The 25,180-nt window shown below is 38.9% G+C and overlaps 3 protein-coding genes across 3 annotated transcripts; 2 read left to right on the top strand and 1 right to left on the bottom strand.

The window, feature by feature from the left end:
- The first annotated feature begins 685 nt into the window (after positions 1-685).
- Positions 686-9,796, top strand: LOC140235915 (uncharacterized). Its single transcript, XM_072315908.1, has 5 exons — positions 686-2,058; positions 3,137-3,326; positions 3,687-3,869; positions 4,874-5,016; positions 8,528-9,796. The coding sequence occupies exons 1-5, from the start codon at positions 686-688 to the stop codon at positions 8,607-8,609; spliced, it is 1,971 nt and encodes a 656-aa protein (XP_072172009.1). The 3' UTR covers positions 8,610-9,796.
- Positions 9,797-20,416: 10,620 nt separating this feature from the next.
- Positions 20,417-21,523, top strand: LOC140235914 (uncharacterized). Its single transcript, XM_072315906.1, has one exon. The coding sequence runs from the start codon at positions 20,417-20,419 to the stop codon at positions 21,521-21,523; it is 1,107 nt and encodes a 368-aa protein (XP_072172007.1).
- Positions 21,524-23,689: 2,166 nt separating this feature from the next.
- On the bottom strand, positions 23,690-24,745 carry LOC140235913 (probable G-protein coupled receptor 21). Its single transcript, XM_072315905.1, has one exon. The coding sequence runs from the start codon at positions 24,743-24,745 to the stop codon at positions 23,690-23,692; it is 1,056 nt and encodes a 351-aa protein (XP_072172006.1).
- Positions 24,746-25,180: the final 435 nt, after the last annotated feature.

The following is a 25,180-nucleotide window of genomic DNA, read 5'->3' as shown; positions in this document are numbered from 1 at the left end:
TCTCAGGGAAAATAAGTCTGACAAGCAATGAAAAAATGGGAGAGCATTAAAACAAAAAACAAGAAATAAACAAGGAAATAATTTCACACAGTCTTTTTTGTTTTCATTTCTACATTAGTTGGTGTTGCGCATGTATTTCTATATATTTTTGTTGGATACCAGTGCCTACAAATTTAAAAACGCCAACAAACTAATGAGACAACTATTATCAAAGAAAAAAAAAGAGAACATGCTAAAATTCCTCGGACTGAAAAAGATTGTAGTCAGGGACCAATCCAAACGTTGGATTAAAATTTTCAATCTAATAGAGTCAGAATTCAATCATATTTGATTGAAACTTTCAATCCAATTTTGAATTGGTCCCTGACTACAATCTATTAGATTTACATGTACTTTCAATCCACGTACGGAATTTATAGAGAGGCACGAATTCATGGTCTGTTTGTTTGTCTATTGTTTGTGTGTTTGTTTGTTTGTTTCGCCCTCCGATTTTCAGTGAAGTAATTAAGCGTGTTTTCTCTGCAGTAATAAATTGCCCACACATTTTAAGAAATACGTTACTGTAATAGCGCATTTCTGTTTCATACCAATTGGCAATTGCATGAAATGCTACCATAGTTCCACTTTTAAAACGTATGACCCCCCCCCCCCCCCCTCCCCCTATCAAAAGGGGGGATTTCCCCCAATGAGGACCAATGTGGGATATTCACCCTCGCCCGCCCGCGCGGACCGCATCAATGATCAACGCTACGTGTACTTTCGTTCGGATACACGAATCGACAATATGGCTTCTTGTGAACTTCTGTTCGTGTTACTGAGCAGTATTTTTGCTCAGCTGATAGGTATATCGGAGGTTCAAGCCGCTTTGCCATCCATATTTATGACCGATATCCCCGAAGACGTGAAAAAAGGTTGTGTTGTCGTGCTGCTGTCGGGATATGACCAGCGAGTAAGAGGGGTGTTGGACGAAATCGACCAGCTCTTCCATACGGTACAGCCACCGGTTTCCTCCCCGGCAGTTTGGGCAGACGATGAGGCAGACGATCCGGTGGATGCAGGAGCGGGACTTACGCCGCTTGTAAAAATAGGTATTCTTGAAGGGCAGTTCGTATGGGAGGATTCTTTACCAGTAAAGCTTGTCAATGCACCAGACGATACTCTGGCCAGTCACCATGGTTACTCCTTTGTCGTATTCCAGCAGCGAAAGAAAGATCGGAAATGTTTGCTCCCTCCCCCAAAAGTACACTTCCCAGAGGCAGAAATTTATTTTGGTCCATTTTCTACGCCAGCTGTTCTCGAATTTATCAATATCAAGTGCAATACGTATGTAAGTGCCAATGGAGGCATAAGTGTAGAAGGTATTCACAGACATTACATATTGGAAAATCTCTTCAAAGTTACTGGCCAATCAATGGGGGGTATCCAGTTCCAGAAAAGCCGCAGTGAAACTCATAACAATGAAATGAATGATGGCATTTCCTCTCATGTTGAGGAAAAGTATGGAGCAGATCAAAAGGAAAGCTGTAATGTTAGTGAAGGCAGTGCAGATGGTTTTTGTGATTCAATCAACACTGGTGATGATGGAGGTAGCTGTGACGATGCGTCATCTGGTCAAACTTTAGACAGCCAGGATATTTTGAGAAACTGTCCCTCAGAAAAAGTGGAAGAGATTGCACAATGCCAGCGAATATCCCACCTCAGCAAAGAGGAGTTCTTCCTTCACTATCTGAGCCAATCCCGTCCCGTCGTCATCGAGAACGGGGCGTCGCAGTGGCCAGCCTTCAGGAAGTGGTCGATGGAATCCCTGAAAAAATGGTACGGGGAGGAGAAAGTCCACATCAAGCTGGCTCCGGACGGAATATTTGAAGGCGTGGAACCGGCAGAAGAATGGGAAGACCACGACAAGTTTGAAATCCCAGCAGCGATTGCCGACAAGCTGCCATATCCAGACCTCGTCGTCGTGCGACCGGCAACTCAGAACGTCAAATTTGCAGAGTTTATAGAGATGATCCAGAATTCCAGTCAGCCTTTGTCTCAAACTCAAGATCCAAAACAGAGGTAGGTTTGCTATGAACAGTGATATTCAATAAGGTGCCCATTATTTTGAATGCTGGAATTTATAGAACACAGAGTACGGAGTAATTGAAATCATGGATTTGCCACGAGTGATGGAGAAATTACATATCAATGCTAAACTATTACAAGCATGATACAACTTATTTTGCCATCATTCTCTGAAATCATCCAGATGAAATTTATTTCTTTGTTCTTTTTTTAACCCGTTCCTTACAGGAAGCTGGCATACCACGTTCCTGTGGGAGCAACTCATATACGAGAACCTGGTATACCAGGTTCCCAAGATGAAGACAAGAGTGCCTGCTTTCGTGGCCTAAATTCATGTTTCTTTGTGTTATAAAGTCCCAAAAAAAGGGTTTGATAAAAAGGTTAGAGTTTATTTCATCAGAACTTGTTCCCTTTCTGTTGGAAGAATTTGTATATCACAGTATTTTTTTACCTTTTTTTCTGATTTAGTTTGCCCTTGCTCTGCTACAAAACTCGTATGAACATGTACATTAGCGATTAAAGCTGATCACAGTAGATATCTGTGTTCGCTGACCCCAGTCATTGCATTCTGGTGCCTGATTGTGTAGAATAAAAGAGTCTGTGAGCCCATCAGCACACGCTTTATTTATACATCGCACCCGATCAATATTTCTATTGTTCAAGGGCACATGTAGTTGACCGTGGGGAGGGGATGCATGCACCGCTTGACTGCTTTCGCACAGGTGGATTACCAACCTGTCAATTCTCTGTCGACAGGCAAAAAGAATCTCGTTTGGGGACATTGAAGGTATTTAGAGAATTGCGGAAGGAACGGGTTAAGATAGTCATGTCAAAGCATTTAATGTAAGGAGCCCACATCATCTTTTACATGCAGAGGTGATGACTGCTCTACACAATGATCAAGTATTTTATCAGTTACTATAACAACAACAATTGTTTATTTTTGTTTCGTCTTGACCATTAGAAAGTTACTATAACAACAACATTTGCATATTTTTGTTTCTTCTTGACCAGTAGATAGTTACTACAACAACATTTACTTGTTTTTTTTTTTTTTCTTCTTGACCAGTAGAAAGCCAAGGGTCTCGGCATACCTTGAATACTCCTCCATCAGGACTTACTTTCCAGAACTCGAAAAAGACCTGGAAGAGCCCGAATTTGTGAGGAATCTCTTAGATCGGAGACACCTGAACATCTGGCTTAGCGACGGTGACACCCTTGGCAAACTCCACTTTGACCCCTTTGATAATCTGCTATGTCAGGTAAAGCAAAGTGCAGATGATTATCAAACCCTTTGGCCTGAATTCACAAAGGTGGTACAATCTGTGTCCATGGTTGGACAAAGACCATAATTTGTATGGGGCGCCAATTTTTTTTTTTTTTTTTTTATTTGGAAACCCCTTATCAATTGAAGAGGGGCTGCTGTACGCATATGTTCAGCAAAAAGTACTTACCTGAACACAATCTCTCATAGAAATGCAAAGATTTTCATTTTCATGTGCATTTTGATAAAGATAACAAGATTGCCATCAAATGTCTTGTACTCTGCCATGCTGGGTTTTTGCTGGTAAAACACCTCTGTTACCATGGTTATTCTTAATCTTGGTTTGGTTCCATTTCAGCTGCGAGGGAGGAAGGAGTTGCTTCTGTTTGAGCCTCACAACAACACCCGTCTCTACGAGGCCCACGTACCGGAGGCACTGTTAGGCTTTGATCCAGTCTCGAGGACATTCCGCCGCAAGAAGCTCATGGACAGTACGTCCATGGTCATGTCACCAGTGGACATCCTGAAGCCAAACTACCAGGTGTGTGGTGTGGTTCTGAGGTCTAGTGGATTGGGCATCCTGGGCTTTGTATGAGACAGTCAGTGGTTCAAGCACTAACATGGTCCTTGCATCCTTGTGCTACCCACTTCATCGACAGTGCTTCTCTGTTTATAAGTGGGTAACAGTAAGAAGCTGAAGGATATAAAGAATGGATTCAGTAATTACATAAAAATATTTTCCTCTTTATTCATATAAGCATGTTTTCCTTGAGACATGGAAACTTGAATCACTCATAAATCAAACCAGAGAGACCAGAAAAAAGGTGAAGCAGTGGGTATTTCTATAAACTTGATTGTGTCACTACCATGAAATGGTGTCAGCTCAGTTGGTTTCTGTAAAAGTGGAAATTTTCGCTGTGTGGAAATTTTTACACATTTCACGCAACCAGAAGCTAGCACGAAAATAAAAGCTCAAGAATATTTTTGTATACCACTCGTTCCAGTAGTTATTTTCCCAATTCCGCGGAATTAAAAACATGTGAAACTCATCTTACCCGTCTGAGAACAAAAAATTACTCACGCAAAAATATTCACTTTTACACTATGCCACTGTGTGGTTCCCTATCCGTAGGCAATGGGTTCAAATCCCACCCTGCTTTCTGCACTATGATTTGTTCTGTCATAATGTAGATCAACCATGGGATTTTATATATAAAGACCTGTAGCACAACGACAAAGGAAGAGAAATATATTTACTTTGGAAGAATTTTCCTCTCAAATGCACAAATTCAATATTTGTTTGTTCTTGTTTTGTTTTGCCTGTTCCATCCTATTATTAACCCGTCGAAGACTAGTCCTGAGTTTAGTCGGGCGGGTGTCTATGATGGGAAATGCAGCAAAATCAGTCTGTCCTGAATGGGTTAAAGCAAATTCATCGTAAAGCAAATCCATCGTTCCTTGTCCCTACTGGCCTTAATTTTAATCCAATCTCACTCACATCTGAGATATGCATTGTTATAGCTATTACGCTTATTGTCATTTCAGATGTTCCCAGCCTTCGCAGACGCACGACCTTTGAACTGCACGATCAACGAGGGCGACATTCTCTTCATGCCTGCATTCTGGTGGCATGAGGTGCAGTCTTACCCGAACAAGATCGAGAGACGAAACCTGGCTGTCAATTTCTGGTAAGAGGAATTGCACATTCTAGCGTGTTTTTCACTGGCTTGGAGTATTCAAGTTTAGGAAAGCTGTAAAGAAGGTCCTATAAAGCAGAACCATTTCATCTATTAGGAGGAATAATGTTCGCTGCAATTAACATATATTTGCTTTATATGGACCATTTACTTGAATAACAAACAAAAAAAGACAAATCTTTCAGTTTAATACAACTTTTATTTTGCAATTTCAGTCTTGGTACTTTATCCGCTTAGCAAACTATTAGCATTTTTTAACTCTTTATGTGCCACGTTCGCACGTCCGGCTCAGTCAACGGCGTGCCAACTTCGCATATTCTGCTCAACAAACAAAGCCGCCAAAACCGATCGATAAATCGCTAATCACTGCTAATCCCGCGGCACAATGAAAGCGTTTTTTCGTGCTTTTGTTCCTCTCACATAAGGCTTGCATTCTATGTGGTGATTGACTATCAACTGGTGTTCCCAAGTAGATTTGCTTGTACATTCTAAGTTTTTGTCACGGTTTTATGTGCAAAAGTAATGCCTTTACAGAAATGCATCATCTGGTCATTCGAAAGAGAAATTGAAAATAGATTCGTCATACAATTTCTATCGAAACAAAGTTTGGCATTCCTCTGTAACTTTGCCCACTATTATGCCCATCTTAACAGAAATTTGTAGAGGTCATACAAATTGGATAAACGGAATTCTTTCTCAAAACATGAATTCCTTCGTGTCTCGGAATAACGTGGCACACAGGGGGTTTCCACCATGGCACATAAAGAGTTAAAAGAGACTGTGATGGGAACAAGTTTTGCTTATTCAGAAATATAGGGTAATCACTACCTCAGACAAATGAGTCATTTGCAAGGCTCAGGTAATAGTTTTGGGAAACCATCTTTGAACTATTGCCTTGTTTCTTCAGTTTTTCTCAGGTTTGCTGTCATAATCCAGATGTAGAGATATTGTTTCAACAAAAGTGAATTTTAAGACCAAATTTAAATGATTGCATAATTTATGCAGTTCACAAACAAATGAAACAAATAATCTTTAATATGATGTGTGGTCCCACAGATGTGAATCTGAAGTAGTATCAAGAATGCAAGGTAAGCTTGCACAGTTTTCGGAACCTACTAAAAATGAAGAAATTTTTGCCGTACATTAATTTTCATGTATTTTGTGCTACTTCTGGCTACCTAGAATTCTAAATCCTGCAAAAATATCTTCACAATTTTCTCTGCACATTTTGAATGGGTTGACAATTACCGTGAATTCAAGAACCCGCGAAAAATGTTTTTGAGCTGCTCAGTGTGAATAATTAATCACATGAAAATTTTAAAGTTGAAGTGAGCACAGTAATCAGTGTTGAAAAGTATGAAAACAAAGCTTTCTATTTTTTTTCATGTTTCTTTTTGACTTTTGTTTTGTTTTGTTTTGTTTTTTATTATGGTTCAAGAAGTCATAATTCTCCTTGAACAAATGAGACTCTTTATTAGTATATAGTTGATCTTTCAAGTAGCAGTAAGCAATCAGTGTAGAAAAGTATGAAAAACAAATCTGTCAGCTGTTTTTTCTCTTTTTTGTGTGCTGTTTTGATTAGACCACAAGTTATGGTTTTCAAACAAAGGATAGTGTTTTATCTGTACATATAGTTGATCAGTGGGTTTATAGTAACCTCGTCTACAGCCACTATGTCTATTTTCCAATTGGTCTACTGGCATATCGTCTATTACCGATTAGTCTAATACCCATTTGGTCTACAACTCGTTTTGTCCAGTACCCATATTGTCTAATAGTCACTTTGCCCACTACCCGTATTGTCTAATACCCAACTCGTCTAAGGAGCATTTCGTCTACAAAACAATTGATCTAATAGCCAAATCGTCTACACTCACAATGTCTATTTGCCATGTCGTCTAATATCTATTTTGTCTACTACTAGTTAGTCTACTCCCACCTCGTCTACAAGTCATTCGGTCTACATTCACTTTGTCTAGTTATCATATCGTCCAACCCTTAGTTTGTCCATACCCAATATGGTCTATACCCATCTGGTCTACTCCCAACTCGTCTACTCCCAACTGGTCTACTACCAACTGGTCTACTCCTAACTCGTCTACTCCCAATTGGTCTACTCCCAATTGGTCTACTCCCAATTGGTCTACTCCCAACTGGTCTACTACCAACTGGTCTACTCCCAACTGGTGTACTCCCAACTCGTCTACTCCCAATTGGTCTACTCCCAATTGGTCTACTCCCAACTGGTCTACTCCCAACTGGTCTACTCCCAATTGGTCTATACTCGTCTATACCCGATTGGTGTACTCCCAACTGATATTCTCTATAGTTTTACTCTCAACAATTTACTCAAACTGATCATTTCCATCTGGTCATGCTAATAATGAATATACCACTTTGTCTAGTGTCCAGTCCGTCTCACTGTCATGAACTATTCATATCAAACCCTGCCCTTGATTAGCACAAAAATCAATATTAGACTATTCTAGTTGTTACGATGTGGGCGTGTAGTTGGATGGATTATTATTCTTATGATTGTGTATCAAAGTTGAATGGATGGAGTGTTGAAGTTTGGACATATAAATGCTGCATGATTGCTTCTGATATAAATTACACATCCAACACAAAAATAACACAGCAAGTTTTTCACACTGTGACATTATCTTTTTTTCCTAAAAAATTGTCATAATTAGAACATAAAAATTTAAACCAAATGGGGCACCAAGAGTGTTCAACCTATTTAACTTGGAAAAAAGAAAATGGATGAAGTAAACTTAAATAACATATATATATATATATATAACTAGTAGTAGACCAGTTGGGAGTAGACTAGTTGGCAGTAGACGAGTTGGCAGTAGACGAGTTGGCAGTAGATATGGGTTGGCAGTAGACGAGTTGGGTGTAGACCAATTGGGAGTAGACGAGTTGGGAGTAGACGAGTTGGCAGTAGACAAGTTGGGTGTAGACGAGTTGGGAGTAGACCAATTGGGAGTAGACGAGTTGGGAGTAGACCAATTGGGTGTAGACCAATTGGGAGTAGACGAGTTGGGAGTAGACCAGTTGGCAGTAGACTAGTTGGCAGTAGACTGACTGGTTATTAGACTAATTGACTAGTAGACAATGAGTTGTAGACCAATTGGGTATTAGACAAAATGAGCTGTAGACTATTCTATTCATAGACCTTATGATTACTAGACGAAATGGTCAATAGACATAATGGGTGTTAGACGAAATGTGACTTAGACAAATTGGACATTAGATAAAATGGCTAGTAGACGAAATGACAATTAGACTAATTGGCATATAGACAAAATGGTTGGTAGACGAGTTGGTAGTAGACGAAGTGGGTTTAGACGAGATGGCATTAGACTAGGTGGACAGTGGACAGGGTGGGTGTAGACGAGGTGCCAATTTACCGATCAGTGGAGTCTGTATTGTCAATCTGTTGATGGTAACATGTGACACTAATCTTTGCTTGAAATGTCTTTGCTACCAACTGCAGGTATGAACCGTTTCTGACCAAAGAATTCCCCTGTCCAAAGTGCCCTCTAGACATCAACCCACACTACAGACACTTGCTCTGATGAACGGCTCCTGAGCACCAGTGACACCAGGGCCTTGTTTCCTACATCAGTTTCCGTGCCAGGAGTTTGGACCACATTCCACATGTGCCTTTATGGTGTTAATGTCAAGTGTTATATATTGATGAAGATTTTATCATTTACCCAGGTAGTACATATGACAATCTGTTCAACTGGACTTACTTGTGAAATTCCCGAAGAGAACTGTTTTGGTGACTTGTCAAAGTCACCTCTTCAGCTCTTGCTGGCTTGGGAGCATTAACCGTGATGGATGAATTAGCGATGCTACTACATGTATTGTTGAGAGAATCAGGAATTTTCCAGTAAGTCAGAGCTGAAGAAGTGACTCGGATAAATCACAAAGATGTTCTCTCTGTGAATTTCACAAGTAAGTCCCATCAAACACATTTTAACAACATAATGTTAAATGCTGCAGTTCACCTTTAAAATGTAGCAACATTTTGTGATCAAGAAATGGATCATTCTCTTTCCTCGCACCCATTGGCATTTTAGTGTTGACAGTTTTCTTTATAGTGATTTTGTCTCTGTTTGTTTTTTCCTTTTGTCCATCATTGCCATTTTGGTGTTGACAGTATCCTTCTTTTGTCTCGTATTTTTGCCCAATCATCTCTGACATGTCAAACTTATGAATCATTTGCAGACACCAAGTGTGCAGTACTGTAAAGTGGAGATTTTAGCATGCTTTTATATTTTTTACGCTAATTTCTGGTTGCGCGAAATGCGCGAAAATTTCAACACTGCAAAAATTTCGAATTTTACAATACGTCACATACATTATTAAGATTGGTGAGGTATGGATGTGATATTGGTTTTTATCACTGTTGTGGTATTTTTCTATTTGTATGCAAGCAAGGTCATTTGAAACTTTACCTCAGAGAGAAAAAAAAAAGAGATGTGTAATATCAGCCAACTATGTAATCAGTTGTTACAGTTTCATAGTGTAGTTACCGGGTAACCACTGAAATATGTTTTGTGGGCAGAGATATGTAACCAGTGTAGCACCACCGTCTTGTAACATACTTTGGACATTTTGAATACGAGTCTCTTGTCAAGAAATGATATGTTTAGATGTGACAAGGTAAATGCTATTGAAGTTGGTCTCAGGGATTGGCCCAGATTTATCTCTTGTCCTTGTTTTCTTTTGGCTAATTCTTTTCCCATTGTGGTCTTCGTGGAAGTACTCTTTATCTTGTTTTGTTGAGGAGTTCACTATGGTTTTGTTCTATTGACTTTTTTTTCAAAGTTGGGAGCAATTCCAGTGCTTGAGTCTTGTTTTTATAATAAATACAGCGGTAGCATCAAATAAATTGGTCACTGTGGTATAGTGGAAAAGGTGTTGGACACTTATATACAAGAAATCCTTGGTTCAAATCCATCCTGATGCATATACATTCTTGGACAAGTGATTTTAACCAATCTCATGTTTTGTTGGCCCACGACCCTGTTGCATAAAGTAGAAATCAAACATAACTCAGAAAATCAAACTTATGTCTCTAAATAGTCCATTCTGATTGGCTGACACCTCATTTAAGTTTGAGTTTTCAGACTGTTGTTTGATTGCATCTTTTTATGCAACAGGGTCCAGATGTATTAGTGGGTAGGCATACCACCTTTCAATGCTCCCAGTCATACTACAACATCAACTGCTATTAGTAATGATTATGATAATAACACTACTGATGATGTTGAAAAAAAAAATGATTCCAATGCTGATAATAATAATGATAATAAATCATACTAATAATAGTGATTGTAGTGACAATAAATAGAAGTAACAACTAAAAGCTGATTATGATAATGATAAGAAAGAATGATGATAATAAAAGTACTAATTTGTTGTTCAGAGAGGCGAGTCCAATTCAGTGTAGCGTAGTGGTTGTGTCTTTGTCAAGAAAGCAGGTGACTGGTTCAGGTCTCTTTAGATTCTGTCTTTCCATTTGTAAAATTCAGGAGAGTGATTTACCAGTATAAGCATGGACAACACACCTCTTTTTTTTTTCTTTTTTTTAAATAAAAAGCCACATTTATTCCATGAATGTCCTTTTGTAATATCAATAAATAAGGACAGTACTTAAATTGTGCGTTTCTTTTTCAATTTCCTACTTCATTCCATTTTATCTCGTTACCAAATCCTCATAATTACCTTCTTTGTGAAATTTCTAGCTTAAAACAAATTTGGAACTGATCACTCAATTTTGCCCATCGCTTCCAACCTGTGGATTAATCTGAGGAATGAAATGTCAAAATTAGCTTTATTGACAGATTTTAATGACTTTTTATTCATCTTGATTTCTGTTGTCATACTATATTCAAATTCATGGTACTATTACTATTGATTATTTCATGGATTTTGTGCAATCTTTTATCTTGTTGATTAGTCTTGGAAAAGTTACACAGTAAATGTATAAAGATATATAGTGCATATAAAAAAAACAGTGATCCAATTTTAGAGGGATATTATTTCATAATTGTCAACTATGGAGAGCACAATGTTAGTTGTGAGCAATGGGGAACTCTTCTCCTTTCCATTGATACCTGTTGTGTTTACAATTGTCATAGTTTACATTTATGAAATGGGAAGCCCTCTAAAGAGTTGGATTACCTTTTTTTTTTTTTTTTTTGTTGATAGGCACTGTATATATTTGGGCTCTCTAATGTATGAAACTTGTGTAATAAGTATGGTGCATTTGACTCATTGTCTTTGATATATTTCCCGCAGTGGCGGATCCAGGCGGGGGCCCACTGGGCGCACCCCCCCCCCCTTTACTTTCTGTTAAAACAAAAGAAATAAAAAGAAAAGATGGGGGCGAATGTGCCCACCCCCTTTAAGTTCGTAAAGGTTCCCCCTTTTATGGAATTCCTGGATCCGCCCCTGTACAGCATACATGTATCTTGTTTCCAACAGAAATAAACATGTCACTTAAAATGGCTTAGTGGCTTACTAAATTTCTGAAATGTCACCTGTTTTCTCTATTGTGAATCAAATTTGGCACTACAATAGTCTAAGACTCTTTTGAAATTACATGTGCAGTGTGCTGTATCCATTTCTTGATAAGATGATGTGCATCATGCATTAATTTGAAACAGATTTCTATCACTAAAATGTATTCCATTTTTTGTTCAATTATATTCGACTTAGCATGTATCCTAAGACTTGTGATATGAATTGTACACATGATTGATATATATATATATATATATGTATATATATATATATATATGAAGAGTTTGTTTGCAAAAACCGATAAGTCCATATTTGTCAAATGGAGATATTTGCGATTAAAGGTCAAGAAAAATAAAGAGAATAATAAGAAAATTTTTGCTTCTTTTGACCATAACTTAGAAAATATACAATTATATGTAGTGACCAATATATCATTTAAAAGGTATTATTTTGAACTTTATGACAGAGATCGCACTTCAAAATCTTCAAAAATGGACTTATCGGTTTTTGCAAACAAACCCTTCATATATATATCTTTATTTATAAGCAGGTTTTGACATATTTCATATTATATTTATATATATATGTGTATATATATATATATATATATATATAATATGAAATATTTATTTAGCGCTTAGTACAACATGTTTCAAAGCGCTTTACAATGCTAAACAACCAAACAAACAGCCAAACAAACAAACATACAAATCATATATATAATCAATACATATAATTTACTACAAATGCATACATAATCATTAATTCTGCTCTAAAAATAAATGGGTCTTAAGTTTCTTTTTGAAGATATATATATATATATATATATATATTATATATATATATATATATATATATATATATAATCATCTCTATATTCCAAAAAAGGAGGAACAGTGAGAGGAAGTACATTTCCAAGCTATATACCATCTTCTCTTACGTCATATCCATATACTAGTAATCATTATAATCATGTATATGAATAGACACACACACACACAATATATATATATATATATATATATATATATATATATATATATATACATATATATATATATATATATATATATATATATTTGTATTTGTATATGTATATGTATATATATTCATATTTATAAGCAGGTCTTGACACAAACATTTTCTTTCTCTGGAGTGGCTAATTTGGGCCACTCAAATCTGTGAAGTTCAAATTTTATTAGCCTGAAATGTAGTTTACCAAAATAAATGGAATTATAAAAATTCATTTTGAAAATAATGTATCTGCCCAATTAGGCCACGAAAAGATAACCTTTCTGTAAATTTGGTGGCCTTACACCAAGATATAGTGGCCCCGGACCACTACTGATGTCGAACACTTAATAAATCGTGCAGAAACTATATTACACAGGGGCGGATCCAGGAATTCTGTAAAGGTGGGGGGGGGGGCAACTAATATTTTTGGCGCCACTTCTGGGTTTCATTTCATTTTTTTCTTTTTATTTCTTTTGTTTTTAATGAAAAATAAGGGGGCGTGCGCCGGTTGCATCGCGCCCCTCTGGATCTGCCACTGAGACAGACTGTAAATTTTGATATTATGTAATTATTTCTGTATATATCTGCAATATATTTACTGCATGTCTCCTTTCTAAGAAGAACATATGAATACATACGTAACTTCCTGTGACATACATCTATATACATGTGATTTCATTTATTTCAAATGCACATGATAAAATCAATTCAATTTTATCTCACATCTTTTGTGAATTATAGACATAATGACACGTTAAAAACGAGACAAATAATTATATGGACAAGCGCACACAAATTTTAGATAAAATTTGTGATATATACAATGTGTATTGCATCGATGCTAATTAAATACTGCATATAAACTTTACACAGACAATGTATAATCTAACAGACCCATCTGTGTCTCTCGGGATGTGGTTTTATTGTTCAACACAATTACACACAAATTGTCTCTCTTTCCCAATACATTCCATAATGTGTATCAAACACAAAATTACATTGGAATGAGAGGTGATAAGTTAACAATAAGAACAATATCACAACTATTAATGATATCGATAATGGTATAATAATACTAATGATAACTAGATATATCGCTACGGCTACTGATATGCCTCCGCCATAATGCATGGTTCTCCTAATAGGTCTATAGTACAATGTCTTGACAATGTGTGATGACAGTTTCACACAATTGGCAAAATATTAAAATGACAGGTTTGACACAAGTGTGCTGAAAGTTCACTTTCCTAAAAATAGGTTCAATTGGATGAATGATTAAAATGTCAGAGTGCAGGTATTTGGGGAACTGATGATTTTTACTTGACTTTTGACCCTTTTATAAGTTTATGCATTGAGTAATTTTCAAGGTATTGAGAAAAAGTATAATTTCAGTATCAAATGGGAAAATAGCATTATCTAAACCTGGCCTTTGACCTTTGACCTCACAGTTCCAAAGAGAATCACTGTTAGGTTGAACATGCATAAATATGTAAGTTTCATGATGATACCTTGAGTTACTTTCGAGATATGGAGGAAAAAGCGCAATTTAGCACTTTCACTTGACCTTTGACCTTTTGACCTTTGACCTTTTGGCAAGAAACTTCCCAAAAAAAAATATATATTGGGTAATACATGCCATACATCAAGTTTAAAAAAAAAAAACCTTCAGGCATATTGCATTTTAAGGAAAGTAGTGATATTTTGAGGAGTTGACCTTGACCTTTGACCCCCCTGACCTTTGACCCATGACCCCCAACTTCCCTAGATAATCACTGCCCATCGGTACAAGCATATATACTAAGTTCCATGAAGATACCTTGAACCATTTGCGAGATATGGAGAAAAACATGAAATTTCAATTTTTTTTTCTTCACAAAATAACCTATGACCTTTGACCTTTGACCCTGTGACCCTAAAATCCACACAAAGTATTATCCCCCAAGGATATACCCTCATACCAAGTTTGATGTAAAACCACCACACGGTTCTTGAGATATCGACAAAAACAAAACGGGACGGACGGACGTACGGACGGACGTACGGACGTACGGACGGACGGACGGACGGACGGACGGACGGACGGACGACCCGAAAACATAATGCCTCCGGCCACTTCGTTGCGGAGGCATAATAAAAATAATAATTATTATTGCTATTGTTATTATTATTATTATCATAACAACAATGATAATCATAATTTTATTAATAAAAATAACAAAAGATAACAATAATGACAAAGTAGATCCTATAGCAACAATATTGGTAATAATAATGAATTACAATGATGATTATCATCATTATCATTATCACTAACATTGTAATTGTAATTATCATCATTTTCATTATATTTAAATCGTTGTCTCAATCTCAACTGTGTATCCCAAAGCGTACAGGGCATAGATTGCCCAGTCGCACTACAGGAACAAACAAATTATTCATAACATAGAATGGTCCACTAAAAGCTACTCAGTACTACAAAACACACATCAAAATAATTCATTTCATTTCATTTCATTTTCATTTCATTTATTTATTGTCCATAAAATGGAAAATTTTGGTGATTCAAGTGGCATACAATGTACATAGATACACATATATAAAACACACATTCCAGAATGAAGTACATAAAATATAACAACACACATTCTTAATTCATATAAAGTAACACAGAGAAACTTAACACACAGTAACGAAATATACATCCATAACATCCAGTATTGCACCTGTCTTTGTGGGTTTTATATATATATATATATATATATATATATATATATATATATATATATATATATATATCTGTCCAGGCATTAATATATCAGCAGTTGTAAAATACAGTGAAATACAGGGGAAAAAAATAAGGCTGATGCAGCACATGCAAACAAATACTGACATATCATCTTTAAAAATTTGAAACACTACTACGAATAAAAGAATTACTACCTTCATAAAACTCCTCTTAAGAGACTCAACAAATGGAGCAACATCCCACAGAGAATGTGGCTGGAACAGCACACACAAGAATGTGCCAGGTGCAGGGCATACAAGAATGTAACAGCTACAGCTACGGCTACAGCACAAACAAGAATATGAGTGGTAAAGTACATGTACACACACCCAAGCATGTGACATGGCATTTGCATTTACACTGTTTCCCAGACAGGGGATGATTTATGCATGATATTATATACCGTACTCATCCTTCCTAATAATTTTCTGTCTACAGATACCATCCCATAAATATCGCACACCAGTAATTTAGCCTACTTATTTCAATATCCTCATGATTTGAGCAAATTTCCCTTTCCTAAGACTGCTACACAAACCCCCACATCTCAACACAAATATACTCTCCATATTACGGAGTAATTAGAAATTGAGAACTGTGCAATCAAATCGCGTATTTAATGGTTGGTTTTATTGTTATTGATATGGAATTTAACCTCTAATATGAATGTTGACAAACATTACAAACAGGAGGATGCAGATGTTACATATTTGTACAGTTTTACATAAATTGTATGATATGTTGTCATAATGATGACCCTGTCACGCATGCCGTTATCATATGACATAAAGAACAACAACGGTATCTCAATATCAGATATACAGGAAATAGATAAATATCACATCTTAATGTTTTTACCCGGGCATATCATTATCGAATACTTCATGGATTTGAGATTTGAGTTCACGAATCCAAACCAGGAAATGAAGGTCTACTGAGCTTTGCTGTTCTTCTCAAGCTTCGAAATTATTACATATACAAATGGTCAGATGTTATAAAATGCATGCATGCCTGTTCGTGTATTCATTATTTGGGTGAAATTCACACGGGAGGAAAATTCTTTTTAGTTTCTTACCAAAGAGATCATGGCGCTCTGGAAATGAAATTTGATTTTCTGTCCTACTAAAATTCAATTCAATTCAGTTCAAATGATTTTATTTCTATAAAAGTAATAGGCCTACAAAGTATCATACATAACGCTTACATGAGTACATAATATTTAAAGGAACTTTGAATCACGTATCGACGTTTCAACAAAACACCAATACAATTTTATAATGGTATAAACTCTGGTTTGGATAAATAAACAAGTAAGCAATGCAATTAAACTTATAACTCTACATGGAAAAGAGGAATTCGCAGAAAAGCATAGCTTGTAAAATTTGTGAATTACTCTAGAAGGTCGGCGGTGATGCATCCTTATTATTGTTTGGTTTGTAGAAATGTTACAGGAATGATAGATTTGGTTAAGATGGCGATTCATGTTTTACTTTTTGCGATACATTACAAACCACTTATATGCACAATGTTAAACAGCATACACTCAAATAAGAGTAATTTAAGATTTATTTGATGAAAATCGGTCTAGAAAAGGTTGAGATACCAATAACAATGTAAAAAGTGGTCATAATTAAAGGTGGGTACCTTTTATTAAGACCACTTTTGTTTTGGGATATCTCAACCATTTTACAACAGATTTTCATCAAATAAACTATTAATTCCTCTAAGAATTGTATGCTCTTTAATATTTCCTGAGTGGTTTCTAATTACCCTGCAAAAAAAGTTATAAACTGCAACCCCATCTCGACCGAAACTATACCATTCCATTGAAGGGAAGGTAAACCCAAAAAGCAATGTGGATTGAGTGAAAGCAGCAACATTAGTAGAACACATCAGTGAAAGTTTGAGGAAAAACAGACAATCGATGCAAAAGTTATGAATTTTTAAAGTTTTAGTGTTGAAACCGCTGGATGAGGAGACTACTAGAGGATATGACGTATGAGTGGACAACAATACAAAGAAATTGTATTACGTAATGTCTTATGCAAACTGTCTCAGAGGGTAGCATATTTCTCGTGGTTAGGCAGCTTTCCACACAAAAGAAATTTCAAAGAAATTCCTTTCCTTGCATATGTGTATAAATAGAGTGAGAGGAAGGTGCGAGACCATCATTTCTTTGTGTGCAGGCAGACTTTCATCATGTCTTCTTCCGACGATAACGACACACGCTTACGAGCCGAAAAGCCGACGACGGGGGTCGAGGAGCAATTAGCCAGCCAGGCCGCGGAGATACGTCGGCTTTCGGATGCCCTCTCACGGCTTTCCGGCGAACACAGCCGCAGTGCTCAGCACGCGATGACCCCGAGCCCTAGGGCCGGAGACGACATTAGTGTTTTCGCAGAAGACACGTCCATCACAGCAGGCCTCCGCGGCGAGGCTGCCCCTTCGCTCCCGGGAGAGCGTTACGACCCATTGGAGTCGCTGCTTTCCGCTTTGCCCCCCAACCCTCGAGGGGACGTAGATTTGGAGATGGACAGCGAAATGTACACAGAGGGAAGAGACCTGGGTCCCCCTCTATTCGAGAAATTAGCCGACAGGCTGACAAAGTCAATAAACATGCCCCCCGAAAAGACGGCTTTGGAACGCATTGGGGAAAGATATAAAACGCCCTCCAACGCCCCCGCGGCAAGCGCCCCGCGAGTGGACCCGGAAATATGGAGTACTCTACCGGGCCGCGTTAGGGCAAAGGACGTGGGAACTCAAAAGCTGCAGCGACAAGTCGTAAAAGGGGCGCTGCCCTACAGCCTTATTCTAGAGGAATTAAACGGCATCTCAAAGGGGGAAAAAGTTCTGGATGTCGAAAGACTGAAAAGTCTGGCTTTGGACGGCCTTACCCTCTCGGGATACGCTGTTTATGAGCTCAGCATGAGGAGGAGAGAGGATCTTAAAGGGGGTATCGCGCCGCGATACCGTGGACTGTGTATAGGAATACACCCCTCGCGGACACCCTTTTCGGGAGCGATTTGTCGGCCACTATGAGAAAGGTATCAGACGCCTACAACGTGGGCCAGAGGGTCCAAACGACCAGGCCTCCCCGCAGCCGTCAGACGACAGCTGGGGACAGACGACGCCCCTTCAGGGAAACGTACCCATATTTCATCCCCCAGCGTCGCTACCAGACCCGTCCAGCACAGCATCAGGCTTGGCCGGGGCGAAGCTTTGCTAGTGCCACAGTGTCCCGCCCTCCCACACATCCGGGGCCTCCACCCACGACTCATTTTCATCCCCGCCTCAAGCCTTCTGGCGAGTCAAAAAACTAGTAAGTCCCCCCCTTCAAGCGGGGCGGTTATCGTTCTTCAGAGAGGCATGGTCTCAAATCACTTCAGATTCTTGGGTTTTAAACGCCATTTCGGGTTACAGAATCGATTTCACTGCAGTCCCAACGTTCAAATTCGTTCCCGGGACGCTTCCCTTCTCCCAAAATGAAAGGGATGTTATAAGTAATGAAGTTTGCACTCTGCTTTTAAAAGGTGCAATACGAGAAATTGATAAGCAGGAGTGCGCATTCGTTTCATCTATTTTCGTCATCCCGAAAAAGTCGGGAGATTTGAGACCTGTAATAAATCTGAAAAACCTTAACCGCTTTGTCAAGTATGAACATTTCAAAATGGAAACTTTCAAGCTTGTTTCAGAAGTAATTACTGAAGGTGATTTTCTGACTTCTATTGATCTAAAAGACGCTTATTTTTCCATTCCAATTCACCAATCTCAGCATAAATATTTAGCATTTAGCTGGAATGACAAATTCTTTTGCTTTCAGTGTCTTCCATTCGGTCTCAGCTCGGCTCCAAGGGTCTTCACCAAAGTCATGAAACCCGTTATAGCAACTATCCGTGCTAAAGGAATTCGAGCCCTTATTTATTTAGACGACCTTCTCATTCTTTCATGTTCCGAAAAGGAAAGTCTTGAGCATACAAACTTTGTAAGGGAGCTATTGGAATCCCTTGGGTTTATCATAAATCAAGAAAAGTCTTGCTTTCAGCCAAGACATACGGCTATTTACTTAGGTTTCGTAATCGATTCATTATCCATGCATTACAGCATTCCCGCTGATAAAGTACAGAAACTTCACGGCTCCGCCGTATCCCTCCTGAACAATAGTAAAGTCACTATTAGAAGCTTGGCGCATTTCATTGGTCTTATTGTTTCTATTTTCGGCGCCTATCCACTCGGTAGGCTACATTACCGCCAGTTGGAATATGCTAAAATCCAGGCACTTCGAGAATCGAACAACAACTTTGCCTCTTCTTGCATACTTAACACACCTGCCAGGGCAGAAATTCAGTGGTGGCTCGCACAGCCTGTGCACTCCTTTGTTTCCCCCATCCATAGACCCAACCCATCTGTCACGATCTCTACAGACGCCAGTACACAAGGTTGGGGTGCATTGCGTCATTCAGATAACTCCTTTTCACAAGATCACTGGGCGGAGGAAGATCGAAAATTACATATCAATGAGCTCGAGTTGCTGGCCGTTGAACGGGCCTTGCCTGATTTATGCACTGACTGCTTCAATGAACATATTCACGTTCGGTGCGACAACAGCACAGCTGTTAGTTACTTAAACAAGATGGGAGGATGTGTTCCTCGGCTAAACATAATAGCCAATAATATTTGGGAATGGTGCATTAAGAGAAACAACTGGTTATCTGCCCATCACATTTCGGGTATTCATAATTCGTTGGCGGATTCATTATCTCGCAGAGATCTTAATAAGGAGTTACACCTTTCGCCATGCATCTTTTCTTCTCTCATTAAACAGCTACCATTTCAACCTTGTATTGATTTGTTTGCGTCACGATTTACCCACCAATTGCCAGTTTATGCATCATGGAAGGCGGATCCGATGGCGTACGTCATAGACGCCTTCTCGATTTCATGGGAAAATTTAACTCCATACCTTTTCCCCCCATTTTGTCTTATTTGCAGAACCCTTCAGAAATTAAGAACCGATCGAACACCGTATGCCATCCTGATAGCGCCAATATGGCGAGCGCAACCATGGTACCCCACGCTACTCAATATGGTCATCGCCCCGCCCTTGCTCCTCCCAGCGGATTGTCTGGTAACCCCCCTTCCCGACCCCAACCTAACTCTACGCCTGGCCGCGTGGATTATCTCATCGGCAGAATGCAGTCAAACGGACTTTCTCAAGTCGCTACCGACCTTATCGCACATTCATGGCGGGAGCGAACGAATAAGCAATACGAGTCGGCATGGCAACAATGGTTACGCTGGTGTTGTAAAGAATCATTTGATCCCTATTCACCGTCTATAAGTGATGTTGTAAATTTCTTAGCTCACCAATGCTCAACTGGGAAATCGTACTCTACCATAAACTCATATCGCTCCGCTCTTTCATCTGCCTTTCCTCCTTTCGATGGTCATAATGTGGGTAAACATCCGCTTGTTTTGAGACTTATGAAAGGCATTTTTAATACAAACCCTCCAAAACCACGATACCAAAAAACGTGGGATGTTGCGTCTGTCCTTAAGTACATTTGTTCCTTACCCGACAACAAGGACTTGACTCTTCCTTTGTTAACCCGAAAGTTGGTGGCACTAATGGCACTAACCTCGGCACAACGCACACAAACGCTTATGTGCTTGTCTGTAACATCTCTCCATCTTGAAGAAAATAAAGCCTCTTTCAAGATTTCAGATTTACTCAAGACTACTTCTAAATCAAACTTTGCCGACCAAACTTTGACGCTCTCATCATTTGGTCAAAATTCTAAATTATGTGTAGTCAAAACGCTAAGAGAGTATTTGGATCGCACTAAGTCTTTGCGTACAGATGAGAGACTTTTTGTATCAACAATAAAACCACATAAAGGAATCACTTCAGCTACTCTAGCTCGATGGATGAAAACAGTCCTTCGGGATTCAGGCATTGATACATCAGTCTTTAAGGCCCATAGTTTCCGCGGCGCCTCGACAACATGGACAAGTTGTGCTCTGGCCCACGGAGTTTCGCTACATGAAATCTTGAAAACGGCAAATTGGTCTCGAGCCGAGACGTTCAGAAAATTTTACCACAAACCTATTAGTGACTCTACGTTCGCAAATGCGGTCCTCAATTCTGTAAACTGAAAACATCAAAAGAGCCCTGATATATGATGGCCTAACAAGGCTTGATAACGTAATAGGGCTATCTTTCACATTTCTGTGTGATCCAATGATAGATCCGACGATTTCGGATGGTTGATTAATTTCCTTTGTAAAGCTTACCTAGCATCTAATAGGGTACAAGTTAAACATCCTACAAGGCGTAGGAAACTTCTAGGTTTCATTTAATTGTACATTAATGGTATAGACCCAGGACAACTTTATAGATGTATAGCAGAAATGATTTGTATTCCTTAATCATCCTTTGATCTGTGTCATGCGTACGACGCTCCAGACGGCGATTTGCACGAAGGACTCAACATTTATCGTTGATGAGAAAAGGGATAAATAGTTTGCTTACAACCGGCACTTCATATGAATGATGGCCTGATATGTATGTTTGGTTCTGGAAGTTTACTTTCCTTGACATTAAAGAAATGGAACAAGTGGACAAATACTCGTGCTTGTTTAATTCATTGTCATCGTATAGCTTGGCAAAAATAGCTTCTGCGGCTCACTTTGAACATGCTACCCTCTGAGACAGTTTGCATAAGACATTACGTAATACAATTCCAAAATTATGCGAGTAAATTATGAAGTATAATTAGAATTGTATTAGTAATGTTGAAATGCAAAGTCGAAGAGGGTCCCTCCCTTGAGAAGCTTCGGCTCCTCTACAAAGTCAATGCCCTCCCCGAACAACAACTTCTGCCACAGAAGCCATTTTTCCTATCCATTTCGCTCAGACACGGGAGCTAAGCCCCTGATCATTACTTGTTATGAACATGTATGTCATTCACACTGTCTTGTGGAGAGCGACGAATGTATAGCTCGTACGTTAATTAACGTGGCCATGGTCGAATGGTGATGAGATTTTGTGATCGATGTGTTGCGAAGTGTTTTTCAACTTGCGTGATCGGTGAGCTGCAGACGTTTGTTGTGTGCATAGTTCACCCTTTGGGGTGACAACACTGATACACAGCTATCACTTCTTTAAATGGATGGTCTCGCACCTTCCTCTCACTCTATTTATACACATATGCAAGGAAAGGAATTTCTTTGAAATTTCTTTTGTGTGGAAAGCTGCCTAACCACGAGAAATATGCTACCCTCTTCGACTTTGCATTTCAACATTACTAATACAATTCTAATTATACTTCATAATTTACTCGCATAATTTTGGAAATATAAAGGAAATTCAACAAAAATTCACTTTTCTAGAATTATGAAAGAGCAATGGACCAACCTCTTTCAGAAAGCAGGGGGAATAATTGCTACCCCTAACATATGTCAATATCAAGTTGATGGAATTTGTAATTTTCATGAAAAATTGATTTTTGTAGAATTTTCTTTATATTTTCTTGGTATTGTTGTCCACTCATACGTCATAACCTCTAGTAGTCTCCTCGTCCAGCGGTTCCAACACCAAAACTTTAAAAATTCATAACTTTTGCATCGATTGTCCGATTTTCTTCAAACTTTCACTGATGTGTTCTACTAATGTTGCTGCTTTCACTCAATCCACATTGCTCTTGGGGTTTATCTTCCCTTTAAGGAAGGATGCGCAGTACAGAAAAATACTATTTCCCCGGAGTTGTCGTTATACCGTCACAAGTTTGAAAATTTATCGTATAGGTTATGATTTGACAGAGGGCAAACATTCTTGAGGCTCGTTTCATGTGAAGAGAATTAGAAAATAGTTGTAGGAAACTTCGATAATTGCACGTATTCTGTACTAGTCACGAAATAATCAATCGAAGTTACTGAAAGATCGAATTTACTGCAAACATTTCTATGAAAGACATGCGTATCAAATTAACAAAGAATATTATCACGAAAGAACAATATACAATTTTGATTTAGAGCAGAAATGGTGAGATAACAAAGATATGTTGTAAAAGAAGCTGCCAAGATTGAATTCACAAGGAGTTAAACACTTCATCGCCTAAAGATCATTCTACTGATAGCAAAATTATTATTTCCCTGAGTGACGAATATATCATCAATAATGTCATAGGCCCTAAATATCTATGAGATTATCGATATTAGATTAGCAAGGTCTGTACATAAAACATTTAGTGTAAAATCATTGGTACACTTTTAGTACTATCTATAATCATGTCAGCATATAGACCTATAGCCCTCCTCTGATTATTCGATTTGTGGTAGTTGTTTTGGGACAAACGTGTCAACTGTGAAAACAGTTTCCTGAATTTGAGAAAACGGGTTTCGTCTCCTCTTGGCAAGGTTGACGACGGCAGTCCTGTAAGCCTTGTTGAAGAAGAAATAGATGATGGCGTTAAGCCAGTGATTACTGAAGGCAATCCAAACTATCGTGAAGTAGGCTGCCTCCGGGATTGTCCTCCCCGTGGCAGCTGCCGCTATTGTTCCAACGGTGTGTGGTGTCCAGACGAGATAGAACGCCCCCACGAGAATGGCGACGGTTATTACACCACGGTACTTCGAACCGGATATCTTTCCCGGCTTTGGCGACGTTGCGGCGTCGTGGCGTGGTCGATGCTGCTGCTTCGACGCGTAATCAGCGATCCAGTTCCGATGCCGATGCGCTATGTGAAGAATTCTGACGTTGAGCGCCGTCGCGATAGAGCCGAAGAATAGCACGATTGCCGAATAGAGCGTGATCGCGGGATTGTTGACGTAGTGAGTGGCGCCGTGGTCGAAGTCGCATGATCCATTGACAGCCATGTGTGTTGTTCTGGTCAGCGCTAATGTAAGTCCCATCAGCATCGCCGTTACGATCAGCGCTTTCATCCGCCGATAGGTCAGAATTGAAACGTAGTGCATCGGACGCGTCACGGCGATATATCGATCGACGCTGATAACGAACAATATCCAAGTTGACTGGCTGACAAATACCGTACATGATGCACCCACAACGTTACAGACAATGGAGTTCGATGTAAGAAACGCTCGCTCGATCTCGAATACGACGCGGCTGCCGAAGCACGCCAAGCCACCAAAGATATCGACGACAGCCAGGCAGTGCAGACAGAGCCTCCCGTTCTCTCCAAAGCGGTTAGGAATCCGCGGTAAAATGATCAGATTCAGCAGGTTCAAGACAGTCGAGAACACCACCCCGACGATGCTAGCGATAAGGGCAGCGACTCGATCGTAACCCTCGAGAGGAAAGTCGTCCATGGAATCATCCGTCGAATTCCAAACTCTTAGTTCGTGCATATGTGCCATCTTGGAAGAACATCGGATGCCGGTGCGTAATCAAATGGCTGTGATGATAGTAGTGAGAATCATAAACTGCAATAAAGAGAAAACATTCAAGTTTGTTGGAAGCATTTGACGTCCTGAAAACTTGCCCATCCTTCTAATTGGTCTATAAACAACAATCAAACAACGTAGGCCTTGTTATTGTCCATATTCACTTGACACTGCGTTTTGATACAGACAGCCTCATCTTACCAGAAGTACACTGAACTATTTTTGTGACCTTAAAGCCATTCACTTAGGCCTATCTCTTTCTATTCTGAGTGCATGGGAAAATTAAATGATAGCTGCTACAGTTCAATACATAAAAACGCCACTTCGTTGTTGGCCTATTTGAGCTATGGTTCCGTTTGTGCAATACAACTGGATTCGATTACGCTATTATAGCTGCCTGCAGTTTTC

Source organism: Diadema setosum, chromosome 12, assembly GCF_964275005.1.
Source record: "Diadema setosum chromosome 12, eeDiaSeto1, whole genome shotgun sequence".
NCBI lineage: Eukaryota > Metazoa > Echinodermata > Echinoidea > Diadematoida > Diadematidae > Diadema > Diadema setosum.
The sequence above is the reverse complement of the archived record's forward strand: the minus strand, read 5'-3'. Positions and strand labels throughout refer to the sequence as shown.

Bases quoted from the DNA above. Each gene is read 5' to 3' on its own strand.
- LOC140235915 (XM_072315908.1), top strand. From the start codon at position 686: ATGAGGACCAATGTGGGATATTCACCCTCGCCCGCCCGCGCGGACCGC. The intron at 2,059-3,136 runs GTAGGTTTGCTA...CTTGACCAGTAG, and splicing joins ACTCAAGATCCAAAACAGAG to AAAGCCAAGGGTCTCGGCAT. The intron at 3,327-3,686 runs GTAAAGCAAAGT...GTTCCATTTCAG, and splicing joins TTGATAATCTGCTATGTCAG to CTGCGAGGGAGGAAGGAGTT.
- LOC140235914 (XM_072315906.1), top strand. From the start codon at position 20,417: ATGGCGAGCGCAACCATGGTACCCCACGCTACTCAATATGGTCATCGC.
- LOC140235913 (XM_072315905.1), bottom strand. From the start codon at position 24,745: ATGGCACATATGCACGAACTAAGAGTTTGGAATTCGACGGATGATTCC.